Source organism: Rana temporaria, chromosome 7 (assembly GCF_905171775.1).
Source record: "Rana temporaria chromosome 7, aRanTem1.1, whole genome shotgun sequence".
NCBI classification, from domain to species: Eukaryota; Metazoa; Chordata; class Amphibia; order Anura; family Ranidae; genus Rana; species Rana temporaria.
The window spans coordinates 4,721,633-4,734,199 of NC_053495.1; the positions used below are offsets into that span (position 1 = coordinate 4,721,633).

The 12,567-nt window shown below is 36.4% G+C and overlaps 1 protein-coding gene across 1 annotated transcript; it reads right to left on the reverse strand.

The window, feature by feature from the left end:
* Window positions 1–2,465: 2,465 nt before the first annotated feature.
* CISH (cytokine inducible SH2 containing protein) lies at window positions 2,466–10,174 on the reverse strand. Its single transcript, XM_040358729.1, has 3 exons — window positions 9,864–10,174; window positions 7,812–8,053; window positions 2,466–3,466 (listed from the first exon to the last, which is right to left on the reverse strand). Exons 1-3 carry the CDS (start codon window positions 9,908–9,910, stop codon window positions 2,952–2,954), a joined length of 804 nt encoding a protein of 267 aa, XP_040214663.1. The 5' UTR covers window positions 9,911–10,174; the 3' UTR covers window positions 2,466–2,951.
* Window positions 10,175–12,567: the final 2,393 nt, after the last annotated feature.

Consider the following 12,567-nt stretch of genomic DNA (forward strand, 5'->3'; position numbering starts at 1 on the left):
AACCACTTGCCGACCAGCCGCCGCAGTTTTACGGCGGCAGGTCAGCTCCCCTGCACGAGAGCCCGTAATATAACGTCAGCTCTCGCGCAGGCCACCAGGGAACATACGGAACCCCTTCCCCGCCCCTAGTGTTAACCCCTTCCCCGCCAGTGGCATTTTTATAGTAATCCAATGCATTTTTAAAGCACTGATCGCTATAAAAATGCCAATGGTCCCAAAAATGTGTCAAAAGTGTTCGAAGTGTCCGCCATAATGTCGCAGTACCGAAAAAAAAAAAATCGCTAATTGCCGCCATTACTAGTAAAAAAAAAAAAAATAATAATAAAAATGCCATAAAAATACCCCCTATTTTGTAAACGCTATAACTTTTGCGCAAACCAATCAATAAACGCTTATTGCGATTTTTTTTATGAAAAATAGGTATAAGAATACGTATCGGCCTAAACTGAGGAAAAAATATTTTTTTTATATATTTTTGGGGGATATTTATTATAGCAAAAAGTAAAAAATATTCATTTTTTTTTCAAAATTGTCGCTCTATTTTTGTTTATAGCGCAAAAAAAAAAAACCTGCAGAGGTGATCAAATACCACCAAAAGAAAGCTCTATTTGTGGAGAAAAAAGGACGCCAATTTTGTTTGGGAACCACGCCGCACGACCGCGCAATTGTCAGTTAAAGCGACGCAGTGCCGAATCGCAAAAAGTGCTCTGGTCTTTGACCAGCAATATGGTCCGGGGGTTAAGTGGTTACAATTTTTTTTTTTTAAACATGTTTAATATTCAAAGCAAACTCCCCCATTCACCTATCCCTGTCTCCGTGCGTTATTTTGCTTAGAAATCATTTTTTTTATAAAAACATTTTTAATATATATTTTTTTACGAATTTCACAGGGCTGGTTTGCTGCCCCCCAGCACTCCCGAATCACGGGCTTGGGAGCATCCATGGCGGAGTTTAAATTTTTTATTTTTTTTTAAAACATGTTTAAATATCCAAAGCAAACTCCCGCATCCATCCATCCATGTCTCTTTGCTTTACTTTGCTTAGAAATCATTTTAAAATAATAGGCCCAGATTCTCGAAGGACTTACGACGGCGCAGCGCCATGTACGCCGGCGTAAGTCCTAATCTGGGCCGTCGTATCTATGCGTCTGATTCTTAGAATCAGTTACGCATAGATATCCCTTAGATCCGACAGGCGTAAGTCTCTTACGCCGTCGGATCTTAACTGCAATTTTTTTTTTGGCGCTTCCGCCGATTTCCCCGTCGAGTATGCAAATTAGCTAGATACGCGAATTCCCGAACGTACGCGCGGCCGACGCAGTAAAGTGACGACGTTTACGTTAGGCTTTTCCCGGCGTAAAGTTGCCCCTGGGTCTATGAGGCGCAGCCAATGTTAAGCATGGCCGTCGTTCCCGCGTCGAAAATTTATAAATTTACGTCGTTTGCGTAAGTCGTCCGTGAATGGTGCTGGACGTAATTTACGTCCACGTCAAAACCAATGGCGTCCTTGAGACGTCATTTAGAGCAATGCACACTGTTTTTTTTTAGGGACGGCGCATGCGCAGCTCGTTCGGCGCGGCGGACCCGCTTCATTTAAATGATACACGCCCCCTACCCTGCCGAATTTGAATTCCGCCGGGTGATTTACGTTACGCCGCTGCAACTTTACACGCAAGTGCTTTGTGAATACAGCACTTGCCTGAAAAACGTGCGGCGGCGTAACGTAAATGAGATACGTTACGCCCGCCCAAATTTACGCGAATCTGGGCCATAATTTTTAATAAAAAAAAAAAAAAATTCACAAGGCTGGTTTGCATTTAACCCTCCTCCTTTTGTAGCATGGGCAGAGTTTTTTTTAAAAAATATATTTTAAACAATAATTTTTTTTTTTTAATTCACAGGGCTGGTTTGCTGCCCCCCCCGCCCCCCCAGCATTCAACCCTCCTCCTTTCGAAGCACGGGCTTGGGACCGGCCATGGCGGAGTTTTTTTAAACATGTTTAATATTCAAAGCAAACACCCCCATCCATCCAACCGTGTCTCCATGTTTTCTTTTGCTTAGAAACCTCTTTTTTTAATAAAAAAATATTTTTAATATAAAATTATTTTTAATTAAAAAAAAATTTTTTAATCAAAATTTTTTTTTTTTAATAAAAAAAGAAATTCACAAGGCTGGTTTGCATTCAACCCTCCTCCTTTTGTAGCACAGGCTTGGGACCGGCCATGGCAAAGTTTTTTTAAAATATTTTTTAAACAATAATTTAAAAAAATTATTCACAGGGTTGGTTTCCTGCCCCCCCCCCCAGCACTCAACCCTCCTCATTTTTAAGCAGGGGCTTGGAAATACAAATACATCTTGGGTGGAGGTGGCGCAATTTTGCATGTTCGCCCTCTAGATGACCTTATCCCAGCACCACCCCCAGCATAAAATAATCCCCAAGTATAAAACAACAACATGACAACACAATTTATATCAAATCCTATTTATTGTCATCCAGAGAACTGGAAGAGAAACCATATTGTTCCCACTCTGCCCCCAACTGTCACGCTCCGGCGGGAGTTGTAGTGTTTCGGTAGCCACAGGCCTGGAAAGTGGTCTCTGCCCAAGATGGCGGTCTGCGAGATTCAGTTACAGATCTCCAATTCCCCCGTGACCTAGATCCGGCGAAGACAGACCGCCAAGCATGGAGCAGGTGACAAAAGTTCGTAGTAACTGGCGTTTTCGCCGTGGTCACTATTATAGTGACTACATCAGCGAACGCCGAGCAGTTCGGTCGGTGCCGCAGTCCGCTGCTGAGTGATAATCTTTGGGCAGCTATCAGTGCTGGAAAAATAAACGTCGGGTGCGGGGATATATAATAAATATCAGGAATATTTACAGTCTCGGACTTTCGCCCATGTGTGGGAAGTATGTGTTGGTAAAAAATAAAATGTAGTCCATCCCTGAAAACCATCAGAGCTTAAAGGGGTACCTCTGTAGGTACTCCGCCATCCTACGTGGCAGCGGCAGTTCCGTCACCTCCGCGCCGGGCGCCATGCTCCGGTTGATCTGCACCCGGCACAGGTGCTGCAAACTCGGGCTCTCTCCGCTTCGGTGCAAGGGCTGCAGGAGCCTGAGGTGGACGGCTGCGGGTTCCTTTAAGGGGCTGGGCTCCGGCGATGGCGGTGGCGGTTGGCTTGCCGGCTGCTCTTTGGCGCTGTCGGAGCTGCAGGACGAGACGTAGTGCTGGACCAGGCTGACCACGTCCGGGAAAGAGAGGATTCGCGGCTTGGAGAGCCAGTTGGAGTCCAGTCGGAAAAGGCTGTCGGAATACTCGATCCGAACGTTCGTGGGTCCGCGGTTAGTCCGAACCGATAGGGTGAAGAGGTAGCTCGGGTGGGTGCTGTCCCGTACCAGGAAAAACCCTTCCGGCATTTTCTGCAGCTTCTGCTTGGCCTCTGTGGCGGTGATGGAGCCCCAGTACCAACCTGGAAGGAGAGCAGGAACAAGGACGCGGTTAGAAACATTGGCGTAAAACGCACCATTTTTACAATGACATCATCACCTTTTTTTCTGATTATTATTTTACATTCCGTTCCCCCGATTTACCGTCATTAGCCCCAAAATGCTGGATTTGTTTTCAAAATTTTAAAATATATAATAATGTATTATATTGTATCATAATATGTTACATTCATACTGTATTATATATATTCTATTGTATCATAATAAAATAATATGTATTATATATATATATATATATATATATATATATATATATATATATATATATATATATATATATATATATATATATATATATATTCGATTGTATCATAATATGTTACATTCATACTGTATTATTTATATTCTATTGTATCATAATAAAATAATATGTATATATTCTATTGTATCATAAAATCTTGTTACTTTCATACTGTATAATTTATATTATATTGTATCATAATATGTTACTTTCATACTGTATAATTTATATTATATTGTATCATAATAAAATATTATATATATATTCTATTGTATCATAATATATTGTTACGTTCAAACTGTATTATATATATTATATTGTATCCTATTATATTATGTTACATTCATACTGTATTATTTATAGTATATTATAATATATTTTTACTTTCATACTGTATTATATATTTATATTGTATCATATATTTTTACTTTTCTACTGTATTATATATATTATATTGTATCCCATTATATTATTTTACTTTCGTACTGTATTATTTATATTATAATATATTTTTACTTTCATACTGTATTTTATATATATATTCTATTATATTATGTCACTTTCATACTGTATTATATATATAAAATTGTATCATAATATATTGTTACTTTCATACTGCATTTTTTATATATATATATATATATATATATATATATATATATATATATATATATATATTCTATTGTATCATATTATATTACCTTCATACTGTGTTATTTATACTATATTGTTACTTTCATACTGTATTATATTGTATCCTATATTATTTATTATTACAGAAACCTATCTGTGATCAGTCAATGAACCTTCAGATCTTTACAGTGCAAAAAATTTAATAAACTACAAATAATGATTGAAGATATACGAGGGGGGTGTAACAATCTGTGATCGATGAGTTATCCTTCAGATCAATACTGGCCAATAATCTATAAAAAATAGATATAATGATGCCCTGTAGTGGTAATTATATATATATATATATATATATATATATATATATATATATATATATATATATATATATATATATATATATATATATATATATATATATATATATATATATATATATTGTGGGGGGGGTTAGGGTATCAAAAAACAATCTGTGATTAACGAGGTATCCTTCAGGTCAATACTGTCCAATAATCTATATAAAGCAGGTTGCAAGTCTTATGAGGCCATCTAGTGGTCACATATTTTTTTTTTTTTTTGAGGGGGGGGTGTTGGAAAAAGCAATCTGTGATCAATCAATCGATGAACCTTCCGATAAACACTGTCCAAAAACATGCTTAAAAAAAAAAAAACATTGATTGTATGTAAAATTAAAATAGGTAAAACAAAAAACTGATATGGCTTCTGTTTTTTTTTCCAACTTTTTTTTTGGGGGGGTTGTAAAAAAACAATCTGGGATCAATTGGGTTATCCTTCAGATCAATACTGTGCTGGCCAATAATCAATATAACACATATAGATATAATAAGGCCTTTTGGTGGTGAATTATTTTTTTGGGTGGGGTTTGTTGTAAAATAATCTGTAATCAATCGATTAATCTAATTTTGCGACGCGGGAACGACGAGTATACGTAACATTGGCTGCCCCTGCTAATAGCAGGGGCAGCCTTACGCAAAAACCGCCGTACGCAAACGACGTAAACTGCGTACGCAGGGCTCGCGCAACATTGTGAATCGGTGTTAGTATGCAATTTGCATACTATACGCTGAGCACAACGGGAAAGCCACCTAGCGGCCATCGCAAGAATGCAGCCTAAGATATGCGGGCATAAGAGCCTTATGCCGCGCATATCTTAGGCTGCAGTCGGCGTAACGAGGTTCCTGAATCAGGAGCATTCGTTACGCCGGGGCAAGTAAGCAATTGCGCTGTGTAACCTATGGTTACACAGGCGCAATTGCTTCTTGAATCCAGGCCTCTGTGATCAATCAATCAATCAGTGAACCTTCAGATCAATACTGTGTCCAATAATAGGCATACAAACATTATATTGATTGCAGATGTAATGCATGTAAACTAATACAAGTAAAACAAACAATTGATAGGGGGGGGGGGTTGCAAAAAACAATCTGTTATCCTTCATTCAGATCAATACTGGCCAATAATCTACAGATATAATGATGCCCTTTAGCAGTACAAATAAAGATTTTTATTTGGGAAATGTAGGGGGCGCACAAACAATCTGTGAATGTGATCAATAAATTATCCTTCAGATCAATACTGTCCAATAATCTATATAAAACAGGTTGCTGATATAATGAGGCCCTTTCGTGGCAAGGGTAGTTATTATTATTTTTTTTGGGGGGGGGACAAAAAACATCCTGTGATCAATCAATCAATCAAAACATCCTGTGATCAATCAATCAATCAGTGAACCTTCAGATCAATACTGTGTCCAATAACAGGCATAAAAACATTATATTGATTGCAGATGTAATGCATGTAAACTAAGTAAAACAAATAATTGATATGACTTTTTTTTTTAGGGGGGGAGGGTTCAAAAACCAATCTGTGATCAATGAGTTATGCTTCGGATCAATACTGTCCAATAATCAGCATAAACAGAATCAGATGATTGCAGGTATAACTTATTTCAAATAAAACGTATAATAAAAAATGTATACGACTTCAGGGGGCGCAAAACCAATCTGTGATCAATGAGTGATCCTTCAGATCAATACTGTCCAATAATCAGCTTAAAAAGCATCAGATGATTGCAGATATAACTTATTTAAAATAAAACAAGTATAATAAAAAACGTACATGACTTCAGGGGGTGCAAAAAACAATCTGTGATCAATGAGTTATCCTTCCGATCAATACTGGCCAATAATCTATATAATTAGGTTGCTGATATAACGAGGCCCTTTAGTGGTAAGGATAGTTTTTTTTTTGTATGTAAACGAATACAAGTAAAACAAATAATTGATATGACTTCATTTTTTTTTACATTTATTTTGGGGGGGGGTTCCAAAAACCAATCTGTGATCAATGAGTGATCCTTCAGATCAATACTGTCCAATAATCAGCTTAAAAAGCATCAAATGATTGCAGATATATATCGTATGTAAAATAAAACAAGTATAACAAAAAAACGTACAAGACTTCAGGGGGTGCAAAAACCAATCTGTGATCAATGAGTGATCCTTCCGATCAATACTGGCCAATAACCTACAGATTACAGATATAAGGAGGCCCTTTAGTGGTAAAAAAATAAAAAATAAAGAATATTCTGGACATGTGATCAATTTTTCCCAAGTTCTCAGCATCTTATTTATTGTATTTATGCATTGTTATTTATTCATTTATAAAAATGTTAAATTTTGCAATGTAACAATGAAAATAAAATATTTTAAAAGGGGAAAAAATAAAGATTTCTCTTTGGGAAATTTAGGGGGGTTGATGGCGGCTCATTGTCGGTCGCGTTGACGACGCCCCCTTGGCTCTTCACCGTAAAAAAAAAAAGATTTAAAACATTTCCTGAAAGTCGGAGTTTGTCATTTTATTTATTTATTTATTTTTTTTTATTCCTCATATAAAATAAAAGTTGTTTTCGGAGGAATAGGATTTGGGGCGGCGGGATTTTATTGTCCTCGCAGAGTTTATTGGCGTTCGCTGTGCCTGCGCAGCAGCAGTAGAGAGTGGAAGCGGCTTCCAGGGAAGTGATTAAATCTTTCTCGGTATTTCAGACGTCACGGCTGCTCTCGGCACATCTCGTCCCACGTGTCTGTTTTCTCAGAAATCCCTATTATTCCTCCCGGTATTCCCCGCACAGATACGCCATTTCTACCGGCGCTAATTATATCCTGAAACAGCCGACCTACTTCACTCCCTTTCTTTTTCTTTTTTATGTTTTTATTATCTTTTTTTATATTTTTATTATTTTTTTTATATTTTTATTATCTTTTTTTTATATTTTTATTATCTTTTTTTTATATTTTTCTTTTCTTTTTTTTATATATTTTTTCTTTTTTTTTTTAACCCATTCACGCCTTCACGTCACACATTTTCAGAAACAGACTTCCTTTTTTTTTTCTTTTTTTTCTGGGGGGACTTACCAGATTCCCGCAGGTAGCAGAAAGTCCTGGCGATGCACAGCAGGTCCTCTTCGGGGTCCCTCTGCACGGTGGGGGGCGGCGGCGGGGTCACCCTGGGCGGCAGCTCCGGCGAGCTCTGCGGCTGCTGCAGGGGGCAGGTCGGCGGGCTCAAGGGGTGCATGACTTGGTCGGAGGCGAATCCGGGGACCCCCAGGCACGAGGAAGGTCGACAGCCCCTCTGATCCGCCAGCAGGCTCTGTGGACTAGAGAGAAGAAAAAGGGGTGACGTTATTAAAAGATAGGTGGGGCGGGTGACCCGCAAAGACAGGGCGGGTCACAGACAAAGGCGACAAACACAGAAAAGGTAACAAATGCAACAATTGAAACATTCTCGCGTGACCCCGAAATAAGACAATGTAACATTCTATAGAAAGAAGATGTTATAGGGAGGGTGATGCCATGAGACGGGGCGACCTACAATTGGGGCGAGTGACCCGCAAAGACAGGGCGGGTCACCGCGACAGTTTACAGACAAAGGCGACAAATACAGAAAAGGTAACAAATGCAACAATTGTAACATTCTCACTTGACCCCGAAATAAGACAATGTAACATTCTATAGAGTGAAGGTGGAAAGAAGACGTTATAGGGAGGGTGACGTCGTGAGACGGGTGACCTACAGATGTGGGCGAGTGACCCGCAAAGTGTGAGGTCACTGCGACAGTACAGAAAAGGTGACAAATGCAACAATGTAACATTCTATTGACTAAAGGTAGAAAGAAGATGTTATAGGGAGGGTGACGTCATGAGGCGGGCGACATATAATTGGGGTGAGTTGCCCGCAAAGTGTGGTGTCACTGCGACAGTTTAGCGACAAATACAGAAAAGGTAACAAATGCAACAACTGTAACATTCTCACGTGACCCCGAAATAAACAATGTAACATTCTATAGAGTGAAGGTAGAAAGAAGATGTTATAGGGAGGGTGACGCCATGAGACGGGCGACCTACAGATGTGGGCGAGTGACCCGCAAAGTGTGAGGTCACTGCGACAGTACAGAAAAGGTGACAAATGCAACAATGTAACATTCTATAGAGTGAAGGTAGAAAGAAGATGTTATAGGGAGGGTGACGCCATGAGACGGGGCGACTTACAGATGGGGCGAGTGACCCGCAAACACGCAGCAGGTCACCGCAACAGTTTAGAAACAAAGGCAACAAATAAAAGGAAAGAAATGTAACAAATGCAACAACTGTAACATTCTCACGTGACCCCGAAATAAGACAATGTAACATTCTATAGAGTGAAGGTAGAAAGAAGATGTTATAGGGAGGGTGACGCCATGAGACGGGCGACCTACAGATGTGGGCGAGTGACCCGCAAAGTGTGAGGTCACTGCGACAGTACAGAAAAGGTGACAAATGCAACAATGTAACATTCTATTGACTAAAGGTAGAAAGAAGATGTTATAGGGAGGGTGACGTCGTGAGACGGGGCGACTTACAGATGGGGCGAGTGACCCGCAAACACGCAGCAGGTCACCGCAACAGTTTAGAAACAAAGGCAACAAATAAAAGGAAAGAAATGTAACAAATGCAACAACTGTAACATTCTCACGTGACCTCGAAATAAGACAATGTAACATTCTATAGAGTGAAGGTGGAAAGAAGACGTTATAGGGAGGGTGACGTCATGAGACGGGCGCCCTACAGATGTGGGCGAGTGACCCGCAAAATATGAGGTCACTGCGACAGTTTGAAAAGGTAACAAATGTAACAAATGCAACAATGTAACATTCTATTGACTGAAGGTGGAAAGAAGACATTATAGGGAGGGTGACGTCATGAGACGGGCAACGTACAGATGTTGGCAAATGACCTGCAAAGACGCGGTAGGTCGCCGCGACAGTTCATAGACTATGGCGACAAATACAGAAAAGGAAAACAAATGTAACGATCTCACACGATCCCGAAAGGACACAATGTATCGAAAAATAAACACGCAAAACCCCCCCAAGCTACGTCATTCGCTCTCCACTCGTTTCTGGACGTGGAATCACGCCGCGCGTCTTACCCTCTCACACAAAGAATCATATCCGTCCACGAAGAACGAAAAGGCATAAGTCTCTCGCGGAGACGGCGGCTTGGCTGCGCGGCGGCGCGGAAGCTGGCGAAAGTCACCGTCGTCTCCGGGGGGAATGGCGGTTTTTCAGGTTATCTGGAGGTGACGAGGGATTGGTGGGCTGACAACACTTCTTTCTCTCGGCAGCGCAGCGACCGTCTGTGACCATCCGCCGCGCTGTGCCTATATATAGAAGCTTTGGGTGTGTGTCAGTGAGCTGCCCCAATCTTAACAGCAGAACTCGGCTTATATATTTCCAAGAACTTTCCAGGAAAAACTGGGCTGGGCCATGCAAATCCACCAATGGCAGGGGGAGGAGGAGGCGGCCATCTGGTGGCTGGGGCTCAGCCCTGGGAGGAGCTGTTGTAGCCTGCTTGTCCTCAGACGCAGGGTGATCGTGCCCCAGGCTTTTCCACGCCGTTCCGTTGCTGTTTATTAATTGCATTTTAACGCTTGTGAAAAAAAGAAAAGGAAAAGGCCTCTGGAGAGCGCCGCGGCGTCTCCAAACAATCGTTCCGATCGCTTCCTGCGAAATCTGCAACATTGCTGCGACATGAGAGGCTCCTCGTGCCTCAATGCTACAAGTTCCTGACGATTGATTGGCTTTGTTATTATTATTATTATTATTATTATTATACAGGATTTATATTATTATTATTATTATTATTATTATTATTATTATTAAGGATTTTTATTATTATTATTATACACAATTTATATTATTATTATTCAGGATTTATATTATTATTATTTATATTATTATTATTAGTATCATTTTTATTATACAGGATTATACTATTATACTATTATTCAGAATTTATATTATTATTACTATTCAAGATTTGTATTTTTTATTATTATTATTATTATTATTATTATTATTATTATTATTATTGTAATACAGGATTTATATCATTATTAATATTCAGGATTTCTATTATTATTATTATTATTATTATAGAGGATTTATATTATTATTATTATTATTATTATTATTATTATTATTATTATCATGATTTGTATTATACAGGATTATTATTACTAATATTCAGGATTTATATTATTATTATTAATAATAAGGATTTTTATTATTATTGTTATTATACACAATTTATATTATTATTATTATTATTATTGTTATTATTATTATTATTATTATTCAGGATTTATATTAATATTATTTTTATTATTATTATATAGGATTTATATTATTATTATTAGAAATCATTTTTATTATACAGGATTATACTATTATTCAGAATTTATATTATTATTAACATTATTATACAGGGTTTATATTATTATTACTATTCAAGATTTGTATTATTATTATTATTATTATTATTACTATTATTATACAGGATTATTATTAATATTATTATACAAGATTTATATTATTATTATTATTATTATTATTATTTTTATTATTATTATTATTATTCACGATTTATATTATTATTATTTTTATTATTATTATACTGGATTTATATTATTATTGTTATACATGTTTTATATTATAATTATTATTATTATTATTATTATTAATAATAATAATAATAATAATAATAATAATAATAAGGATTTGTATTATTATTAATATTATTGTACAGGATTTATATTATTATTATTATTATTATTAGTAGTAGTAGTAGTAATGTTATTATTCAGGATTTATATTATTATTATAAAGGATTTATATTATTATAAATTGTATTATTATAATTCAGGATTTATAGTATTATTGTTATCATTATTATTGTTAATATTATTATTCAGGATTTATATTATTATTATTATTCAGGATTTATATTATTATTATTATTATTATTATTATTGTTATTATACAGAATTTATATTATTATTATTGTTATTATTATTATTATTATTATTATTATTATTATTGTTATTATACAGAATTTCTATTATTATTATTGTTATTGTTATACATGTTTTATATTATTATTATTATTAATGTTATTATTCAGGATTTATATTATTATTATAATACAGGATTTATAGTATTATTATTATTATTACTAATAAAATTATTATTCAGGATTTATATAATTATTAATATTATTATTTAGGATTTATCATATTATTATTATTATTATTATTATTATTATTATTATTATTATTATTATTATTATTACTATTAACATTGTACAGGATTTTTATTATCATTATTATTATTATTATTATTGTTATTATTGTTATAGTACAGGTTTGGCATTATTGTTATACGTGTTTTATATTATGATTATTATTAATAAGGATTTTTTATATTATTATTGTACAGGATTGTTGGTATTATTATTCAGGATTTTTTATATTGTTATTATTATTATTATTATTATTATTATTATTATTATTATTACACACGACTTATATAGTGCGCTTTACAAAATAAAGGGAGGCAGTACTGTTATATTACAACACAGGAGGGGTCCACAGAGCTTACAATCTAAAGATGTTCCTTTGGCTCGCTCATACGTATGCCCCGGCCCTCTGCCCCTCTGAAAAGTAATCTGTGTTGGATCGCTTTTTTATAGTGCCGAGGTCAATAAGTATGAAAAATGCCAACTCACCGCGCCACAACCGCGTGCATGGGTTCCGCTCAATGGCAGTACTGCCCCCTCCCCCTGAATGAGACACG

Coding starts and splice junctions, on each gene's coding strand:
- CISH (XM_040358729.1), bottom strand. CDS start 9,910: ATGCCTTTTCGTTCTTCGTGGACGGATATGATTCTTTGTGTGAGAGG. Junction 8,054..9,863: donor ATGATTCTTTGTGTGAGAGG/GTAAGACGCGCG, acceptor TCTTCTCTCTAG/TCCACAGAGCCTGCTGGCGG. Junction 3,467..7,811: donor CTGCTACCTGCGGGAATCTG/GTAAGTCCCCCC, acceptor CTCTCCTTCCAG/GTTGGTACTGGGGCTCCATC.